At 37.8% G+C, this 22,414-nt stretch overlaps 1 protein-coding gene across 8 annotated transcripts in view; it reads left to right on the forward strand.

Moving 5' to 3' along the window:
* Nucleotides 1-319: 319 nt before the first annotated feature.
* Nucleotides 320-22,414, forward strand: part of SLAMF6 (SLAM family member 6) — a 39,432-nt gene continuing 17,337 nt past the window's right edge. For 2 of the 8 annotated variants that reach the window (XM_030934862.1, XM_030934867.1), the window contains exons 1-2: nt 330-575; nt 11,316-11,522. In XM_030934862.1, coding sequence (XP_030790722.1) covers nt 527-575; nt 11,316-11,522 — 256 coding nt within the window. In that variant the 5' untranslated portion in view covers nt 330-526. Of the gene's footprint in view, nt 576-11,315; nt 11,523-22,414 lie in introns of all 8 variants that reach the window. The other 6 variants (XM_030934864.1, XM_030934866.1, XM_030934865.1 and 3 more) reach the window with 6 other exon arrangements.

The raw sequence follows: 22,414 nt of genomic DNA on the forward strand, positions 1-22,414 counted from the left end.
AAAGAAAGAAAAAAAAACAGAAGAAGAAGAAAAGAAAAATTAGATTTTTAAAAATTTAGTTTTCTTCTGGCTTTTTGTTAGCTTTATATTTAAGTATTTTTTCTGATATAATTAGAGTAGAATTGTTTTTCTAATTTTATTTTCAGATTACTCAGCGAGTATACACAATTGCAATTGAATTTTATATGTTGGTTTTGTATCTTTTCACCTTGCTGAACTGACTTATTTGTTCTAGTAGATTTTAGGAAATTCCTTACAGACTTTTACATATAAGTTTATGAAAGATGCAATAAAGGGCTTTATCTTCTTTTCCCAAAAAAAAGATTTGTGCAGTTAGTTCAGAAAAAAGTAAACAAAAGATTAACACAGTTAGAAATTAGGATTTTCAGTTAGGAGAAAAAGTTCTCACCACGCCTCTGAGAGGAAGGGGAAGTCTCAGTAAAAAGTATTTTCAGTTTATGACAGAAAAGCAAAACGTTGACTGCCTCAAGGTCTCAAGCACCAACCAGTCTTCACCACGGAAAGCATGTTGTGGCTGTTCCAATCGCTCCTGTTTGTCTTCTGCTTTGGCCCAGGTAAATGTCAATCCAGACCGGTGTAGTCACTGAGTGACTTCCTGGTTTTGTGGCGCTTGCTCAACCTAAATTGTCTGTATACAATTGTCTGTCTGGTTCTCTGCCAAGGGATTGGGGTTGGAAAGGGGACACTCACAGTGTTACCTGATATACTACTACCTCCTCTCAACTTTGGATGCGATAAGCCTGAGATGGTTGTCAGTGAACAATTTCAACTGTGTCTGCATCTAAGAAAGTTATTTGCTAGGGCAGAGGAAATAAGTTTTTGCAAGATAAGACTGTTTGTGGTTTATGACCAGCATCTTGTGTTATAAAGAGTACCAAGATCAAGAAAATGAGCCCTCATACCGATTTGGCTACTATCATACTGTGAACCTCAGGGAGGTTACTTATCCTTCCTGAACCTCACTGTCCTCATCTAAAATATTAAAAACCTATTTTTCAGCTGAGCCAAATTTTCTGGGCCCAACTGAACACACTAAAAATAATCCTCTCACCTTTTGCTCGTTGCGGAAAAAAAAAAAAAAGGTTTCCATCTCCCCCCTCCTTTAGTGCAAATAAGGACTAGCTAGTCCAGCAATGCATGGCATTGAGAAAAGCACAGCAATATGGCATTGCTTTTCTCACAGCAACATGGCAGTGAGAAAAGAATGAACTGATCCAACTGGCTTCTTGTTCCCTCCTGTCCATTATATGGAGAAGATGAAGATTCGTATCATATTTGGGGAACTACAAATGGTCCAAGGGAGACAAAGTGTAGCATTCAGGCAGAGATAGGCCAGCAGACAACGGAAATGTAGCCCAGAGCTAGCCCAGGGTAGTGGATGAAAGTAGGAAGCATTCACTGAGTACTTATTGTATTTCAAGTATTCTGCCAGGTGCTGTACACACGTTATGAGTCTCATGAGAATTCTATGAATTTATACTATTATTATCTCCATTTTAAAATAAAGAACTGAGGTGAAGTTCACTTAAATAATTTGCCCAAATTTCATTAGCCAGCATGCGGCAAGCTCTTGTAATAGTTCTGAGAAACAATGACAGTTGAATGAGTGTGGCAGCAGCATAAAAGAAAGAAGGGACCGAAGCAAGAGATCCCATCAATATGGAGTTAAGTAGATTAACTGGCAATTGGAATGAGGGGAAAGGAATAAATATTCATCAAGCGCCTACTGAATGCTTGGCACTGTTCTAATTTGCGTGAATACATCATGAGTGAAGCAAGCAAAAATTCCTGCTCTCATAGAGTTAACATTTTAGCAGGAGACAAACTGTAAAAAAAGATAAACAAGTAAAATAGTGTATTCGGTAGTGATAAGGCATAAATAAATCAAGTAGGAAAGGAAGAGATGAAATATGGTAAAGAGGGCAGTGAAATTTCAAACAGGATAGGCAAAGAAAGTGACAAAATTGGAAGGTGGACAGCAGCCACAGGAGGAAGGTGAGTTCAATTTTGGACCTACTGATTTTAGGATATCAGTGTTCTATCCATGAGGAAGTTATGTGCAAGTTCCTGGGAACTTAGGACTAGGGGTAGGGCTGAGGCTAGAGACAAAAAATCAATGGCATAGAGATATGTTACATTGAGGAGAAAACTGGAATGAGTACAGAACTTTGGGAAATACATATAAAATGCAGAAAGAGAGATAATTCTTTCTTTCATTCAAGAGCCACTTACTGACCTGGGAGCAGAATCTTGAGTTTTTGCTTCATTTTTACCTCCCTGCAAAATTAATTCCACTTCTAGAATAAAATATTCTGAATGTCCTCATGTTAAAACTCCTCTTCTTCTCCCTATTTCCATGAATACTTCTTATAATGACCCTATGAAATATACGGTGCTCCAATCTCCACTTCACAGATGGGGAAAGAAGGCACAGAACACTTAAGTAACTTGCTCACTGCCCCACACTTTTAGGGGAAATGGGTATAGAAAGAGAAACACATTTGAATGAGTTTTCAGGAGGCAGATGCAGGTGTTCTGAGACCCAGGAGGAGAGAAGTGGCTGCTAGAATTGGAAATCAGGAAGCCTGGCTCTGGAGTCTGTGTTTATAACCACTTCACTGCACTACTTAGCTTACACACAGTCATATATTCATACAAATGCATACATAATTAGAAAATGTGAGGCTAGCAAATAAATAAATAAGCAGGGAACCTTGATAGAGAAAAACACTGGGACCTGCTTTGGATGGAGTGATGAAAAAAGGACTTTCTGGAAAAGTAACGTTTCATCTGATATTTAAAGGGTGTGAAAAGTTAAACAGGAAAAGTCAAATGAAGAAGCTTTTAAGGCAGAGGGAATCAAGTGTACAAAAGCTCTGATGCAGGAAAGAGCCTGGAGTGATTTAGGAAGGGAAAGAAGACCACTGTTGCAAAAGTGTGGGGCAAATGAAATCAATCTTGGAAACAACCATGAAAAACAATGACTCACACCAGCCTACATTTTTTCAAGTGGGTTGGGCACTATCCTGACTCCTTTTAGAAAATTTAGCTGAAAAGACAAGCCATATTGAGAAATAATCCCATTTCCTTTAACTCAAGCCCTGGGTGGCAAAACTAACAGAACAAAACAATAATTATAACTAAAATCAAGCATCATGACATCCTAGAGAAAATAAATCTCATTTGTTTCTTCATTTCAATTTTTATAGATGGAAAATTGTCAGACTTAAGTGTGCATATAAATTACTTGGGAGAATCTTACTAAAATGCTGATTCTGGAATAGGGAATAAGATTCTGCATTTCTAACAGGTTCCCAGGTGACACCAATGCTGCCTAACCATGGACCACACTGAGCAACAAGGCTCTAAATTCCACTGGACTTCAGTCACACAGGGATTGTAGGGAGGAAGAAATAGGAACTAACTTTGAGTGTGTTTGCAGGAAGCAGACATAGGTATTCTGATGTCCAGGAGAGAGCAGTGGTTGGAAATGTAAGTAAAACAAACACATGAGGGCTGATTCTGAGGTTGAGTCAAAATGTGCAATGCTCTTCTGTGAAGAGATTGTGACCTGATGGCCCCCTGAGCAGTGTTATCTACTTTTTACCAACCGTCCATATCTTCAAATGTTTGTCGTGCTTAACAGGTAGAGAGCTGTTTTATATTTTTTCATTATCCTCAAAGACACGTGTTTTTCCACCTCTCAGAATCTGCAATCTCCAATGTGGCCTCCAGGCATTCAGGCCTCTGTTTTTGGTCCCTTAAACCCAGATTCAGCTTTGGTTGTTTCTCTGTTCACACTCAGACATTTTTTATTAAGGTAAAATTCTTATAACACAATGTAATAATTTTAAAGTGACATTTTGTACATTCACAATGTTGTGAAACCACAACTTCTATTATTCTAAAACATTTTCATCACCCCAAAAGGAAACCCTGTACCCACTAAGCAGTCATTTCCCATTCTCCCCTCCCCCTAGCCCCTGGAAAATACTGATCTGCTTTCTGTCTCTGTGGGTTTACCTATTCTGGATAATTTCATATAAATGAAATCATAAAATATATGACCTTTCGTGTCTGACTTCTTTCACTTAGCATCATGTTTTCCAGGTTCATCCATGTTGTACCATGTATCAGTACTTCATTCCTTTTTGGCTGAATAGTATTTTATATTCTGTATATACTACATTTCATTTATCCATTCATCTATCAGAGGACATCTGGGTTGTTTTTGCCTTTAGGCTTTTGCGAATAGTGCTATTACGTATACAAGTATTTAACTACCTGTTTTTAATTTATCTGGGTATATACCTAGGAATGGAATTGTTGGGTCATATAATTCTATGCTTAACATTTTGGGAAATTGGCAAACTGTTTTCCACAACGGCTGTACTATTTTACATTTTCACTAGCTGTGTACAAGAGTTATAATTTATCCACATCCTCATCAACACTTGTTTTTTTCCTTTTTAAAAAAATTGTTATCACCATTCAATTAGGTGTCAAGTGGTATATTATTGTGGTTTTGATTTGCATTTTCCCAATGACAAATGATTTTGAGCATCTTTTCAAGTGTTTATTGGCCATTTGTATATCCTCTTTGGAGAAATGTCTATTCAAGTCCTTTGCCCATTTTAATTGATTTGTCTTTTTGCTATTGAATTATAAGAGTTGTTTATATATTCTTGAGACCAGACCTTTATATATGATCTGAAAATATTTTCTCCCATTCTGTAGGTTATCTTTTCACTTTCTTAATAATGTTCTTTGATGCACAAAAGTCTTTAATTTGGATGAAGTACAATTTACCTATTTTTATGTTTTTTCTTTTTTATCATTTTATTTTAAGTTCCAGGATACATGTGCAGGATGTGCAAGTTTATTACATAGGTAAACATGTGCCCCGGTGGTTTGCTGCACCTATCAACCTCACCTAGGTATTAAGCCCTGCATACATTAGCTGTTTTTCCTGATGCTTTCTCTCCCCACTGCCTCATCCCCGACAGGCCCCAGTGTGTGTCATTCCCCTCCTTGGGTCCATGTGTTCTCATTGTTCAGCTCCCACTTATAGAACATGTGGTGTTTGGCTTTCTTTTCCTGCATTAGTTTGCTGAGAATAATGGGTTCTGGCTTCATCCATGTCCCTACAAAGGACATGATTTCATTCCTTTGTATGGCTGCACAGTATTCCATGGTGTATACATATCACATTTTCTTTACCCACTCTATCATTGATGGGCATTTGGGTTGATTTCATGTCTTTGCTATTGCAAATAGTGCTGCAATGAGGATACATGTGCAATGAACATGTACATACACATATCTTTATAACAGAATGATTTATATTCTTTTGGGTATATACCCAGTAATGGGATTGCTGGATCAAACTGTCTTTCTGCCTCTAGGTCTTTGAGGAGTCCCCACATTGTCTTCCACAATAGTTGAACTAATTTACATTCCCACCAACAGTGTAAAAGAGTTTCTATTTCTCCACAGCCTCACCAGCATCTGTTTTTTCTTGACTTTTTAATAATTGCCATTCCTAACCCGTGTGAGATGGTATCTCATTGTGGTTTTGATGTGCATTTCTCTAATGACCAGTGACATTGAGCTTTTTTTCATATGTTTCTTGGCCACATAAATGTCTTCTTTTTTTTAACACATGAAGAATAAGTTTAATGAAATTCATAGTTACAGATATTCAGAAAATATTTGTTGGAGGAACTAATGAATATGTTTTTTTCTTTTAATTTTTATTTTTAGTTCTGGGGTACATGTGCAGGATGTGCAGGTTTGTTACATAGGTAAACCTGTGCCCTGGTGGTTTGCTGCACCTATCAACCCATCACCTAGGTATTAAGCCCAGCATGCATTATCTATTTTTCTTAATGCTCTCCCTCCTGCAACCCCACTTCCCAAGAGGCCCCAGTGCATGTTGTTTCCCTTCCTGTGTCCATGCGTTCTCATTGTCCAGCTCCCACTTACAAGTGAGAACAGCCAGTGTTTGGTTTTCTGTTCTAGCATGAGTTTGCTGAGGATAATGGCTTCCAGCTTTATCCACATCTCTACAAAGGACATGATCTCATTCCTTTTGATGGCTGCACAGTATTCCATGGTGTATATGTTCCACATTTTCTTTATCTGGTCTGTCATTGATGGGCATTTGGGTTGATTCCAGGTCTTTGCTATTGTGAATAGTGCTGCAATGCACATATACATGCATGTATCTTTGTAACAGAGTGATTTATATTCCTTTGGGTATATACCCAGAAGTGGGATTGCTGGGTCAAATGGTATTTCTGGTTCTAGATCTTTGAGGATTCCCACACTGTCTTCCACAAAGATTGAACTAATTTACATTCTCACCAACAGTGTCAAAGTGTTCCTGTTTCTCCACAACCTCACCAGCATCTGTTGTTTCTTGACTTTTTCATAATCGCTATTCTGACTGCCATGAGATGGTATCTCATTGTGGTTTTCATTTGCATTTATCTAATGATCAGTGATACTGAGCTTTTTTTCACATGTTTGTTGGCTGCATGAATGTCTTCTGTTAATGTCTGTTAATGTCCTTTGCTCACTTTTTAATGGGGTTGTTTGATTTTTTTCTTGTAAATTTGTTTGAGTTCCTGGTAGATTCTGGATATTAGACCTTTATCAGATGAATAGATTGCAAAAAATTTCTCCCACTCTGTAGGTTGCCTATTGGCTCTGATAATAGTTTCTTTTGCTATACAGAAGCTCTTCAGTTTAGTTAGATCCCATTTGTCAATTTTTCCTTTTGTTGCAATTGCTTTCAGTGATTTCATAATGAAATCTTTGCCCATGCCTATGTCCTGAATGGTATTGCCTAGATTTTATTCTAGGGTTTTTATAGTTTTGAGTTTTACATTTAAGTCTTTAATGTATTTATTTATTTATTTATTTTTGAGATGGAGTTTCACTTTGTCACCCAGGCTGCAGTGCAGTGGCGTAATCTCGGCTCACTTCAAGCTCTGCCTCCCAGGTTCACACCTTTCTCCTGCCTCAGCCTTCTGAGTAGCTGGGACTATAAGCGCCCACTACCATGCCCAGCTAATTTTTTGTATTTTTAGTAGAGACCAGGTTTCACCATGTTAGCCAGCATGGTCTCGATCTCCTGACCTCGTGATCCACCCGCCTCAGCCTCCCAAAGTGCTGGGATTACAGGTGTGAGCCACTGCACCTGGCCTGTCCTTAATCTATCTTGAGTTAATTTTTGTATAAAGTGTGAAGAAGGAGTCCAGTTTCAATTTTCTGCATATGGATAGCCAGTTCTCTCAGCACCAGTTATTAAATAGGGAATCCTTTCCCCATTGGTTGTTTTTGTCAGGTTTTTTGAAGATCAGATAGTGGTAGATGTGCAGTCTTATTTATGGGTTCTCTATTCTGTTCCATTGGTCTATGTGTCTGTTTTTGTACCAGTACCATGCTGTTTTGGTTATTGCAGCCTTATAGTATAGTTTGAAGTCCAGTAGCATGATGCCTCCAGCTTTGTTCTTTTTGCTTAGGATTGTCTTGGCTATATGAGCCCTTTTTTGGTTCCATATAAATTTTAAAATAGTTTTTTCTAATTTTGTGAAAAATGTCATTGGTAGTTTAATGGGAATAGTACTGAATCTATTAATTACTTTGGGCAGTATGGTCATTTTCATGATGTTGATTCTTCCTATCCATTAGCACAGAATATTTTTCCATTTGTTTGTGTCCTGTCTGGTTTCCCTGAGCAGTGGTTTGTAGTTGTTTTTGAAGAGGTCCTTCACTTCCTTTGTTAGCTGTATTCCTAAGTATTTTATTCTCTTTGTAACAATTGTGAATGGGAGTTCATTCATGATTTGGTTCTCTGCTTGCCTGTGTGTGGTGTATAAGAATGCTTATAACTTCTGCATTGATTTTGTTTCCTGAGACCTTGCTGAAGTTGCTTGTAAGCTTAAGAAGCTTTTGGGTTGAGATGATGGGGTTTTCTAGATATAGGATCATGTCATCTGCAAACAAAGATAACTTGACTTCCTCTCTTCCTATTTGAATACACTTTATTTCTTTCTCTTGCCTCATTGCCCTGGTCAGAACTTCTAATACTATGCTGAATAGGAGTGGTGAGAGAGGGCATCCTTGTCTTGTGCTGGTTTTCACAAGAACTGCTTCCAGCTTTTGCCCATTCAGTATAATATTGGTTGTCAGTTTGTCATAAATGCCTCTTATTGTTTTTTAAGATATGTTCCATCAATACCTAGTTTGTTGAGAGTGCTTAACATGAAGGGATGTTAAATTTTATAAAAGGCCTTTTCTGTATCTATTATCTGTGGTTTTTATCTTTAGATCTGTTTATGTGATGAATTACATTCATTGATTTGCCTATGTTGAACCAGCCTTGCATCCCAGCAATAAATACAGCCAACTCGATCAGGGTGGATAAGCTTTATGATGTGCTGCTGTATTTGGTTTGCCAGTATTTTACTGAGAATTTTTGCATCAATGTCCATCAGGGATATTGGCCTGAAGCTTTCTTTTTTGTTGTATCTCTGCCAGGTTTTGGTATCAGGATGATATTGGCCTCATAAAATGAATTAGAGAGGATTCCCTCCTTTTCAATTGTTTGGAATCGTTTCAAAAGAAATGGTGCCAGGTCCTCTTTGTACCTCTGGTAGAATTCAGCTGTAAATCCTTCTGGTGCTGAACTTTTTTTTTTTTTTTTTAGACTATTTATTACTGCCTCAATTTCAGAATTTGTTATTGGTCTATTCAGAGATTCAGCTTCTTCCTGGTTCAGTCTTGGGAGAGTGTATGTGTCCAGGAATTTAGCCACTTCTTCTAGATTTTCTAGGTTATGTGCAGAGAAGTATTTATAGTATTCTCTGATGATTGTTTTTATTTTACTGTTTTTATTTCTGTGGGGTCAGTGGTGATATCCTCTTTAACAGTTTTTATTGTCTATTTGATTCTTTTCTCTTTTCTTCTTTATTAGTCTAGCTAACCTGCAGTCTATCTATATTATTAGTTTTTGCAAAAAAAAAAAAAAAAACAGATTCTGGACTCCTTGATTTTTTGAAGCATTCTTCTTGTCTCTATCTCCTTCAGTTCTGCTCTGATCTTGATTGTTTCTTGTCTTTTGCCAGCTTTGGAGTTTGCTTTTGGTTCTCCAGTTCTTTTAGTTTTAATGTTAGCATTTCAATTTGAGAGCTTTCTAGGTTTTTGATATGGGCATTTAGTGCTCTAAATTTCCCTCTTAACAGCTGCTTTAACTGTGTCCAGAGATTCTGATACATTGTCTCTTTGTTCTCATTGGTTTCAAAGAACTTCTTGCTTTCTGCCTTAATTTCATTATTTAACCAGGAGTCATGCAGGAACAGGTTGTTCAATTTCTATGTAGCTGTGTGGTTTTGAGTGAGTTTCTTTGTCTTGAGTTCTAATTTAATTATGCTGTGATCTGAGAGACTGTTTGTTATGATTTCAGTTCTTTTGCATTTGGTGAGGAGTGTTTTACTTCCAATTATGTGATCGATTTTAGAGTAAGTTCCACGTGGCAATGCATAGAATGTGTATTCTGTTGTAGGATGGAGAGTTCTGTAAAGGTCTATCAGGTCCACTTGAGCTGAGTGATCTAGAGATGAGTTCAAGTACTGAATATCTTTGTTAATTTTCTGTCTCAATGATCTGTCTAATATTGACAACGGGGTGTTAAAGTCTCTCACTATTATTGTGTGGGAGTCTGCGTCTCTTTGTATGTCCCTAAGAGCTTATTTCATGAATCTGCTCTTGTATTGGGTGCATATATATTTAGGATAGTTCTTCGTGTTGAATTGAACCCTTTGCTATGCCTTTCTTTGTCTTTTTTGGTCTTTATTGCTTTAAAGTCTACTTTGTCAGAAACTAGGATTGCAATCCCTGCTTTTTTCTACTCTCCATTTGCCTGGTAGATTTTCCTCTATCCCTTTATTTTGAACTTATGCGTGTCTTTGCATATGAGTCTCTTAAATATAGCACACCAATGGGTCTTCACAATTTAACCAGCTTATCATTCTGTATCTTTTAATTGGGGCACTTAGCACATTTACATTTAAAGTTAGTATTGTTATGTGTGAATTTGATCCTGTCATCATGATTTTGAAGACTTGTTGATGTAGTTGCTTCACAGTTTCATTGGTCTTCAGTGTGTGCTTCAGTATGTTTTGTAGTGAATGATAATGGCTTTTCCTTTCCATATTTAGTGCTTCCTTCAGGAGCTCTTGCAAGTCAAGCCTGGTGGTAGATGAATTCCCTCAGCATTTGACTGTCTGAAAAATATTTTATTTCTCCTTTGCTTATGAAGCTTCATTTGGCCAAATATGAGATTCTAGGTTGAAAATTCTTTTCTTTAAGAATGTTGAATATTGGTCCCCAATCTCTTCTGGCTTGCAGAGTTTCTGCTGGGAGGCCTGATGTTAGTCTGATGGGCTTCCCTTTGTAGGTGACTTGGCCTTTCTCTCTGGCTGCCCTTAACATTTTTCCTTCATTTTGACCTTGGAGATTGTGGTTGATCCTCTCACGGAGTATCTTACTGGAGTTCTTTGTATTTCTTGAGTTTGAATGTTTGCCTCTCTTGCTAGGTTGGGGCAGTCTCTTGCATGATATCCTGAAGTATGTTTTCCAACTTTGTTTCATTCACCCTGTCTCTTTCAGGTACAATGATCAGTTGTAGGTTTGGTTTCTTTACATAATCCCATAATTCTCAGAGGTTTTGTTTTGTTTGTTCCTTTTCATTCTTTTTTCTCTAATCTTGTCTGCCTATTTTATTTCAGCAAGATAGTCTTCAATCTCTGAAATTCTTTCCTCCACTTGGTCTATTTGGCTACTGATACTTATGATTGCATTGTGATGTTTTCATGTTGTGTTTTTCAGTTCCTTCAAGTCATTTATGTTCCTCTCGAAACTGTTTTTTCTGGTTAATAGGTCCTGTAATGTTTTATCATGATTCTTAGGTTCTTTGCATTGAGTTAGAACACACCCCTTTAGCTCAGCAAAGTTCATTGTTATCCACCATCTGAAGCCTACTTCTGTCAGTTCATCCATCTCAACCTGAGCCCAGTTCTCTGCCCTGCTGGAGAGGTGTTACAGTCATTTGGAGGAGAAGAGGCACTCTGGCTTTTTGAGTTTTCAGCATTTTTTAATTGATTATTTCTCATCTTCCTGAGTTTATCTAGCTTTGATCTTTGAGTCTGCTGACCTTTGGATGGGGTTTTTGTGGGGACATTTTTGTTGATGCTGTTGTTGTTGCTTTCTGTTTGTTTTTCTTTTAGCAGTCAGGACCCTCTTCTGCAAGGCTGCTGCAGTTTGCTGGGGGTCCACTCCAGACCCTATTCACCTCGGTCCCTCCCCATCCTGGAGGTGTCATCAGTGGAGGCTGCAGAACAGCAAGGATGGCTGCCTGCTTCTTCCTCTGGGAGCTTCGTTCAAGAGGGGCACCAAACTGATGACAGTGGGAGTGCTCCTGTATAAAGTGTCTGGTAACCCCTGTTGGGGAGTCTCACCCAGTCAAGAGTCACATTGGATAAGGGACCCACTTAATGAAGCATTTGTGTCCCTAGGCAGAAAGGGTGTGCTGGGATGGGGGGATCCTCCTTATCCAGACTGCCCAGATTCCTCAGAGCCAGCAGGGGAAAAGACTAAGTCTGCTGATCCACAGAGTCCGCAGCCCCACTACCAACAGGGGTTCAATCCATAAACGAGTTCTATCCCATAAACGCTTGGCTGGAGTTGCTGAAATTCCCACAGGGAGGCCCCACTCAGTGAGAAGGGATGAGTCTACATCCAGCCTAAAGAGGCAACCTGGCCACAGTCTGTCACAGCTGCTGTGCTGCACCTTGGGGAATTCCTTCTGGGTCCAAATTACCCAGTCCCTCTGGCACTGGCAGGGGAAAACAGAAGACGGAAGCTGCAGTGATGGCTGCTGCCCCTCCCCCAGGAACTCAGTAGTCTCAGGCAGTCTGCAGCCAAGTGGTGCCTGAAAATCAACACAGCTCTGTGCTTGGGATCCAAGGCCCTTGTGGTATTGGCTCATGAGGGGATCTCCTGGTCCATGGATTGCACAAATCCATGGAAAAAGCACGGTTTCCTGGGTGGGGTAGCGCAATCACTCACCACCTCCCTTGGCTGGAAGTGGGAGCACCCCTTGTCCCATGCAGCTTCCTGGTGGGCTGTCGTTCCATCCTGCTTTTCTTCACTCCCTGTGGGTCATGCCAACCACCTAGTTAGTCCCAATGAGTGAACCTGGATACCTTAGCTGCTGGTGCAGGATTCACTCACTGTTTTTGTTCTTCTCAGTGGGATCCTCCAACCACAGCTGCTTCTAGTCAGTCATCTTGGCCCCTCCCCGCATTTTATCTTTTCTTACTCATGCTTCCGGTATCATATATCAGAATCCATTTCCAAATCCAAAATCATGAATATTTATCATTATGTTTTCTTCTAAGAGTTTTAGCTCTTATATTTAGGTGATCGATACATTTTGAGTTAATTTTTGCATATAATGAGAGGAAGAGGTCCAACTTCATTCTGTTGTATGTGGATATCCAGTTGTCCCAGCACCATCTGTTAAAGAGAGCAATCTCTCTCTATTGAATGATCTTAGCACTCTTGTCAAAAATCACCTGGCCATAAATGTTTTGGTTTATTTATGGACTCTCAATTTAATTTCATATAGACATCTATATGTCTATCTTTATGCCAGTGCCACACTGTTTTGATTACCATATCTGTATCAGTTTTGAAATTGGAAAGTGAGTCCACAAATTTTGCTTTTCTTTTACAGTATAGTTTTGGCTATTGGGACATCTTGAAATCACATATAAATTTGAGAATTAGCTTTTCCATTTATGAAAAAAAATCAAAATTTTGATAAGGATTGCACTGACTCTATAAATTGCTTTGGGTGGTATTGGCATATTAATATTATCTTCCAATTCATGAACATAGGATGTATTTCCATTTATTTACATTTTCTTTCTTTCAGAAATGTCATTTAGTTTTCAGTGTATTATCTTGAACCTCTCTGGTTAAGTTATTGCCAGGTATTTGGTTCTTTTGAATGCTACTGTGTGTGGAACTGCTTTTCTTAACTTCTTTTTCAGATTGTTCATTGCTAGTGTGTAGGAACAGAACTGATTTTTATATGTCGATCTTGTATCTTACAACTTTGCTGAATTTATTTATTAGCTCTGATCATTTTTGTGGATTCTTTAGGATTTTCTATTTTCAAGGTCATGTTATCTGTGAATAGGAATAGTTTTACTAATTATTTTTCAATGGAGATGCATTTTATTTATTTTTCTTGCCTAATTGCTCTGGCTAGAACTTCCAGTTCAATATTAAATAGAAGTGGTGAGACTGGGCACTGTTGCCTTTTCATGATGTTAGTTGAAAGGCTTTTAGTCTTTTATGCTTGAGTAAAATGTTAGCTGTGGGTTTTCATAAATGTCTTTTATCAGACTGAGGAAGTTCCCTTCTATTTCTAGATTCTCAAGTGTTTTTATTAAAAGAGTGCTGGATTTTTTCAAATGTTTTTTCTGCATCAACTAAGATGGTCATTTTTCTATTTTCTCCATTCTGTTAATATCATATACTGCATTGATTGATTTTCATGTATTGAATCAGTTTTGCATTTCTGAGATAAATTTCACTTGGTCATGGTGTATAATCCCTTTAATATGAGCTGGATTCAGTTTGTTAGTATTCTGTTGAGAGTTTTTGCATCAATATTCATAAGGGATATTGATCTGTAGTTTTCTTTTTTCTGATATCTTTGGCTTTGGTATCAGGGTAATACTGACCTAATAAAATGAGTGAGGAAGTGTCTTTTTCCTCTTCTGTTTCTGGGAAGAGCTTGAGAATAATTGATGCTAATTATTTCTTGAATAATTAGTAGAATTCACCAGTGAAGCCATCTGGCTTTTCTTTATCAGGAGGTTTTTGAGTACTGATTCAATCTCTTTTCTTGTTATAGGTCCTCTTTAATTTTTTATTTCTTCTTAAGTTAGTCTTGGTATTTTATGTGTTTCCAGAAATCTGTTTCATCTAGGTTATTCAATTTGTTGGCATATAGTTATTTAAAGTGTTCTTTTAATCCTTTTAATTATTACTTCTGTAAGATCTGTAGTAATGTCTCCACTTCCATTTCTAATTTTAGTAATTTGAGTCTTTTCTCTTTTTTTCTTTGTCAATCTAGCTAAAGGTTTGTCAATTTTGTTGATCTTTTCAAAGAACCAACTTTTGGTTTCATTGATTATCTCTCTTGTTTTTCTATTCTCTATGTTATTTATCTCTGCTCTAATTTTTATTATTTTCTTCATTCTAATAGCTTTGGGTTTAGTTTGCTCTTCTTTATCTAGTTTTTTAAGGTGTAAATTCCCTCCTTCTTTATGTTTTTATTATACTTTAAGTTCTAGGGTACATGTGCACTTGTTGCAGGTTTGCTACATAGCAAACATGTGCCATGGCACATTTGCTACATGTGCCATGTTGGTTTGCTGCCCCCATCAACTCATCATTCACATTAGGTATTTCTCTTAATGCTATCCCTCCCCCAGCTCCCTGCTCCCTGAGAGGCCCCAGTGTGTGATGTTCCCCAGTGTTCTCATTGTTCAATTCCCACTTATGAGTGAGAACATGTGGTGTTTGGTTTTCTGTGCTTGTGATAGTTTGCTGAGAATGATGGTTTTCAGCTTCATCCATTTCCCTGCAAAGGACATGAACTCATTCTTTTTATAGCTGCATAGTATTCTATGGTATATATGTGCCACATTTTCTTAATCCAGTCTATCATTGTTGGACATCTGGGTTGGTTCCAAGTCTTTGTTATTGTGAACAGTGCCACAATAAACATACGTGTGCATGTGTCTTTACAGTAGTGTGATTTATAATACTTTGGGTATATATCATTGTATATATGATGGGATCATTGGGTCAAATTGTATTTTTAGTTCTAGATCCTTGAGGAATCGCCACACTGTCTTCCACAATGGTTGAACTAATTTACACTCCCACCAACAGTGTAAAAGTGTTCCTGTTTCTCCACATCATCTCCAGCATCTGTTGTTTCCTGACTTTTTAATGATCACTATTCTAACTGGTGTGAGATGGTATCTCATTGTGGTTTTGATTTGCATTTCTCTGATGACCAGTGATGATGAGCATTTTTTCATATGTCTGTTAGCTGCATAAATGTCTTCTTTGGAGAAGTGTCTGTTCATATCCTTTGCCCACTTTTTGATGGGGTTGTTTGTTTTTTTCCTGTAAATTTGTTTAAGTTCTTTGTAGATTCTGGATATTAGTGCTTTCTCAGATGGGTAGATTGCAAAAATTTTCTCCCGTTCTGTAGGTTGTCTGTTCACTCTGATGGCAGTTTATTTTGCTCTGCAGAAGCTCTTTAGTTTAATTGGATCCTATTTGTCTATTTTGGCTTTTGTTACCATTGCTTTTGGTGTTTTAGTCATAAAGTCCTTGCCCATACCTATGTCCTGAGTGGTATTGCCTAGGTTCTCTTCTAGGATTTTTATGGTTTTAGGTCTAACATTTAAGTCTCTAATCCATCTTGAATTAGTTTTTGTATAAGGGGTAAGGAAGGGATCCAGTTTCAGCTTTCTACATATGGCTAGCTAGTTTTCCCAACACCATTTATTAAATAGGGAATCCTTTCCCCATTTCTTGTTTTGTCAGGTTTGTCAAAGATCAGATGGTTGTAGATGTGTTGTGTTATTTCTCAGGCTTCTGTTCTGTTCCATTGGTCTATATATCTGTTTTGGTACCAGTACCATGCTGTTTTGGTTACTGCAGACTTGCAGTATAGTTTGAAGTCAGGTAGCGTGATGCCTCCAGCTTTGTTCTTTTTGCTTAGGATTGTCTTGGCAATCTGGGCTCTTTTTTGGTTCCATATGAACTTTGAAGTAGATTTTTCCAATTCTGTGGAGAAAGCCATTGGTAGCTTGATGGGAATGGCATTGAATCTACAAATTACCTTGAGCCGTATGGCCATTTTCACATTGATTCTTTCTATCCATGAGCATGGAATAGTCTTCCATTTGTTTGTGTCCTATTTTATTTCATTGAGCAGTGGTTTGTAGTTCTCCTTAAAGAGGTCCTTCACATCCTTTGTAAGTTGGATTCCTAGTCCTCCTTCTTCCTTTCAGAGGGATAAAAATATCCCTCAGCACTACTTTCACTCCATTCCATAAGTTTTGGTAAGCTTTTTTGTTTGTTTGTTTTCACTTGTGTCAAGTTATATCCTAATTCCTCTTGGAATTTCTTCTTTGATCCATTGATTATTTTACACTATGTTGTTTAATTTTGACATATTTGTGAATTTTCCAATTCTCCTTCTGTTCTTGATATCCAGTTTTATTCCATTATGGTCATAGGAGACATCATATAATTTATGTATTTTATAGTTTATTGAGACTTGTTTTTGTGGCCTAATATATGGTCTGTCCTATGAGAGCAACTTATGTGCATTTGAGGAAATGTATATTTTGCTGTGTTTGGATATAGTGTTCTTCATATATATGTCAGGTACTGTTGGTTTATAATGTTTTCCAAGTCCTCTATTTCCTTATTGATCTTTTCTCTAGTTGTTTTGACCATTATTGCAAGTGAGGTATTGAGGTCTTCAACTATTACTGTAGAACTATCTATTTCTCCCTTGAATTTTGTTAATGTTTGCTTTATGTATTTTGGGGCTGTTGTTTGGTGCATATGTGTTTATAATTGTTATAACTTTTTGCTGGGTTGACCCTTTTATTAATGTATAATATCCTTTATTGTCTCTACTAATAATTTTTGACTTAAAGTCTATTTGCCAATATTAGTATAGCTACTGTAAGTCTCTTTTGGTTACTACTTGCATGGAATATCATTTTCCATCTTCTTACTCTAAATGTATTTGTGCCTTTGAATCTAAAGTGAGTCTCTGTATGTAGAAAATAGTTGAATCCTATTTTTCCAATTAATTCTGCCTATCTCTGCATTTTAATTGAAGAGTTCAATTCATTTACATTTAAAGTAATGACTGATATGTAAGGACCTACTTCTTGCATTTTGCCATTTCTTTTCTATGTGTTTTAAACCTTTTCCCCTCAATCCCTCCACTATTCTATTCTTTCGTGTATAGTTCATATTTTTTAGTTTAGATTCCTTTCTCATTTCCTTTCCTGTATTTTTAGTTATTTTATTGTTATCCTCAGTATTACATTTAATCTCTTCAACTTATAACAAGCTATTTTGAATTCATACCACCTTAGCTTCAATAATATACAAACACTGTGCTCCTATATTGTTTCATTCTGCTGCCTTTACGTTGTTGTAACAAACTACATCTTGTACATGTGTGCTTATTAACAGATTTATCATTATTGTTTTACTCATTTGTCTTTTAAATCATGTGGGAAGAAAGAGAAGTTGCAAAGCAAAAATGCAAGAACACTGGCTTTTGTATTAATCTATGCAGTCACATTTACCTTTGTTCATTGTTTCTTGGTAGGGATTTCAATTACTTTCTAGTGTGATTTTATTTCAGCCTGAAAGATTCCCTTTAGTATTTCTTATAGTACAAGTCTACTAGCAATAAACTCTATCTGCTTTTGTTTATCTGCAAATGTCTTAATTTCTCCTTCATTTTTGAAGGATAGTTTTTTCAGATGTTGAACTCTTGGTTGATGGGTGGTTTTTTTCTTTCAGCACCTTAAATATGTCATCCCACTGCCTCCTGGCAGCAATGGATTCTTCTGAGAAATTGGCTACTGATTTTATTGAGGATCACCTGTACATGACTAGTTGCTTTCTTCTGATGCATTTGAGATTCTCTCCTTGGTTTTCTTTTTCTGGTTTGATTATTATATGTCTTGCTATGGATCTCTTTGTGATGATTCTTCTTGGAGTTCATTGACTTTCTTGGATGTATAAATTCATGTCTTCTATAAAGTTTGGGAAGTTTGGGGAATTATTTTTTCCAAATATTATTTATGCCCTTTTCTCTCTCTCCTCTCCTCCTTGGACTCCTATTATACGTACTTTTTGGTATGTTTGATGGTGCCCCACAAGTCTCTTAGGCACCGTACATTTTTCTTCACTCTTTTCTGATCCTCAAGCTGGATAATTTCAATTGACCTAGCTTCAAATTAGCTATTTCTTACTTCTGCCTACACAAAGCTTCTGTTGAAAGCCTCTAGTGAATTTTTTATTTCAATTATTGTATTTTTTTCAGCTCCAGAATTTCTACTTAACACCTTGTTATTATTTCTATCTTTTAAAATATTTACTTTTCTTTATATATCCTTTTGATTTTCTTTAGTTCTTTGTCCATTGTTTCCTTTAGCTTTTTGAGTATATTTAAGATAGCTGAGGCCAGGCATGGTGGCTTATGCTCATAATCTCAGCACTTTGCAGGGGCCAAGGCAGGTAAACTGCTTTAACCTGGGAGTTCAAGACCAGCCTGGGCAACATAGTGAAACTGTGTCTCTACAAAATACTTTTAAAATTAGCCAGGGATGGTGGCACGTGCTTGTAGAACCCATTATTCAGGAGGCTGAGGTGGGAGGATGACTTCAGCCCAGGAAGCAGAGGTTGCAGCAAGCTGAGATCGCACCACTGCACTCCAATCTGGGCAACAGAGTGAGACCCTGTCTCAAAACAAAAGACAGTTGACTTAAAGTCTTTGTCTAGTAAATTCAGTATCTGTCCTTCCTTGGGGACAATTTCTGTTCATTTCTCTTGTGAATGGGTCACACTTTCTTGTTCTTCACATGCTTTATAATTTTTTGTTGAAACTAGATGTTTTGAATACTGTAATATGTTAACTCTGGAAATCAGATTCTTCCCCTTCCTCAGTATTTGGTTTTGTTGCTTGCTCTGGGTTGTAATTCTTGTTTGTTTAGTGACTCTTCTAAACTATTTTTTTAAACATTGTATTATTTGTCACATGTAGTCTCTAAAATGTCTTTTTCTTTAGCTTATGGTCAACTAGTGTTTTGACAGATATTTCTTTGAACACCAGAAGGAATAAATAAACAAACAAATAAATAAATGTCTGTGCTTGTCTTTGCAGATTGGCTCTGTTTTGGGGCACTCCTTTAATGCATAGACAGGCTATTTACCACTCTGCTTGAGCTTTGACTTTTTTCTTGTACCCAGCATAAATATCAGCCATAGATAAAATCTTAGCGTCTTCTCAGAACTTTTCTAAGTATGTAGCCTGCCCTAGGCATGTATGTGGCTTTCCAAATTCCCTAGTATAAGCAGACATTTTTTAATGCCTGAATTCTTCTAAGAATCTTTCTCCCCAGCTTTTCCTCCCAGGCATTCAACGTATCTATTTTTTGCCTCCACTATAATGTTTTGCCCCAGGTATTGATGGCCTTTCAGTGTTTATGAGAAATGTCCTCTGTATGGCTAATTTTCTACCTGAAAGAGGTAGTTGAAACAAAGACAAGTGCTTTTCCTCAGTTCTTTAGGGAGCATCCAGACAGTTCAAAAAAAGACAAATACAATTCTTTCAGAACCAGGTCTGCTCTATGCCTGCTGGAACCAGTGACCATGGTCTCCTACTGAAAATGTAGATGGCCATCTTCAAGACTGCTACCAAGATGGAGAAAAGAGATCAGGGAAAGCGCGATCAAACGTTCTGTAAAGTTCCCCAATCGTTTTTTAAATTGTATATATGTAAGCTGTACAACATGACATTTTGATATATGCAGTGAAATGGTTATTCTTATAGTCTAATTTGCATGTTAATAGTCATGCAAATTAACATAGTCATTATCTTGCACAGTTACCATTTTCTTGCAAGTATGGTAAGAGTATCTAAAATCTACTCTTAGCAAGTGTTCAGTATACAATACAATCGTATAAGTATAGCCTTCATGTTGTATATTAGATTCCAAGACTTACTTACCATATGTATCTGCAACTTTGTATTCTGTGACCTACATCTCCCTATTTCCTCCCTGTTCCCTCTCTCCACCTCTGATAATCACTGCTTTATACTTTGTTTCTAGGTATTTGACTTTTTTTTAACTCTTTTTTTTCTTTTTCTTCTTTTTTTTTTTTTTTTTTTTGGTGTGATCATGGCTCACTGCAATCTCTGTCTCCCAGATTTAAACAATTTTCCCACCTCAGCCTGCTGAGCTGGGACTACAGGCATGTTCCACCATGCCTGGCTGATTTTTTGGTATTTTTAGTAGAGACAGAGTTTCACCATGTTGACCAGACTAGAACTCCTAGCATTTTTAAGTTGCCTCTTTTTTTGACTCATCATTTGCTTGGTTGCTATAATCCTTTGACTAGTTTCTACAGTTCTGACAAAGTTGATTCTGACAATGTTTGCTCATTCTGTGTGTGTTTGCATGAGTGTTCATTTTTTTTGTGGAAGGATGGACCCTTGCAGCTATTTATTGTGCCATTTTCACTAATGTCACTGACCTTCAGACTTTAGGCCAGCAATTTCAACAAAGTAGTCACCATTCCCCTGAAATTCCTCTCCCCTTTGATGCCACACCTGCCTATACTATGCCTGTTGCTAGTATTAGGTGATCCCTAGCACCTTCTTTCCCTGTTCCTGGGCTACATGTGCTATAATCATTGGAGAAAGTTATTAGTGTGGTGCAAAAGTGATTGCGGGTTTTCCCATTGAAGGTAATGGCAAAACCCGCAATCACTTTCACACCAGCCAATGCAAAACTGGACGGACTCCATGAATGCTGCCTGTCAACCAATCTTGGCCAATTCCTCCTCACTGCTTCCACACTCATTTGTTGATCACTTGTCAGTTTCCTAACAAATTCCTCACAGCAGCTTTTACATGTCTCCTCCGGCTTTCTCTAGATTCTGTGAGATCTACTTCTCTTAGAACAACTTTGAGAACAACAAAAGTGAAATATTCCAACTTCTTCCCCTTTAACCTCTAAATCTTTTGAGATCTTTAACCTCATTATTTTCAGTCTCAAAAGAAAAAGAGAACCACCTCTACCCAAGACTAACCTCTTCACGTATGCTCCTAAGCCCACCCTGGCTTCCTCCTCAGAAATGACACTGTTTTGAATACTCCCTTTCACCATATCTTAAGTTTTTTCTTTCTCTCCCAGCTGCTTCCCTTTGCTCCAAATTTGCTCAGGACTCTGCTACCCTAAAGAGTAATTTCCATTTGTCCTACATTCTTCTCAACATCCTGACTATGTTTCTCCTCCCTTTCCTTTTAATTCTCTTGAGAAATCAACCCCTACTCTGTTTCATACTGCATTTGCCTCCTGTGGAGCTAACACAGCTTGCTATATCCCTCTTTGCTGTATCGATGGGCCTAAGCTAGTCCCTCAGGTTAGAAACCCCAAAGTTTCTTGACTTTTCTCTCTTTTTCAGAATCTGCTTAGTTCTACCTCTCTCCTCTCTTTCCTAAGACACTGCTCTCTTTGTACTTTCCTAATTTTCAAAAATACTTCATGTTTTTTAATATCTTCCAAACTAATCCTCCACTAATCAGGTAACCCTTAAAAACTTCTCTATGCTAATCTCAATCTACTTAACGTTCACTGAGTTCCCTGGACCAGGTTATGGGGAAATACAATGCTGCCTAAGACATTATTTGAGTTCCCCAAAACACACCATACAGTAGATGAAACCTGTAAACAAATTTACCCCAAATGTCTGCTGTCTTGACATCCTCACCAGAGGATGGGCAAAACTTTAGCACCACCTTTATGTTGCAAGGGGTTCCCCAGTGACTTATGAGAGTCTCAAAGGAAAGCTTCCCATGACTCCCCAAAGCAGCCTACCAGTTGCAGCTAACATGAGGCATCTTTCCCATTCTTAAATTTCTTTTCTGCTTCTAGTCCTCTACACAGGATGCCAGCAGAGCCATTTAGATGCCCTGCCTATTCCAAGAACATCAATATCCATGCCAAAGTTGCTGGTCCCGGATGCTCCCAAAGCATCAGTGTTGATTCCCGGCAGAGCAGAGAAAAGGACCTCCATGTGCCCTCTGGGCCACACCACAACACCTTGGCCCTGAAGCAGCTCTGCTCCTGTACAAAGTGTCACGTAGGGTCTTTTAAACATTTTCAGTAGCATCTGACCTTCACTGTCCCTAAGCATATTTTCTCAAATCTAGTTTTGCTTTGGTTTGGTTTTGGGTCTATGGGGAACTATTCCTACCATCTCATCCATCCTGTGCTCCTTCTCCCTTTCCTTCACCCCAAACTACTTTCTCCCCTCCACCCTGTACCAATGCAAAACCCGCATAAATATAAGCAGAGGCAAACAGATATTTTAGCTCATCCTTGAAGGATAAATAGGAGCTTACCATGTAGGAAAGAAAGGTGAAGAAGGGCATTTTAAGCAGAGGGAAAAACAGTGAAAAAAT

This window comes from Rhinopithecus roxellana, chromosome 8, assembly GCF_007565055.1.
Source record: "Rhinopithecus roxellana isolate Shanxi Qingling chromosome 8, ASM756505v1, whole genome shotgun sequence".
NCBI lineage: Eukaryota > Metazoa > Chordata > Mammalia > Primates > Cercopithecidae > Rhinopithecus > Rhinopithecus roxellana.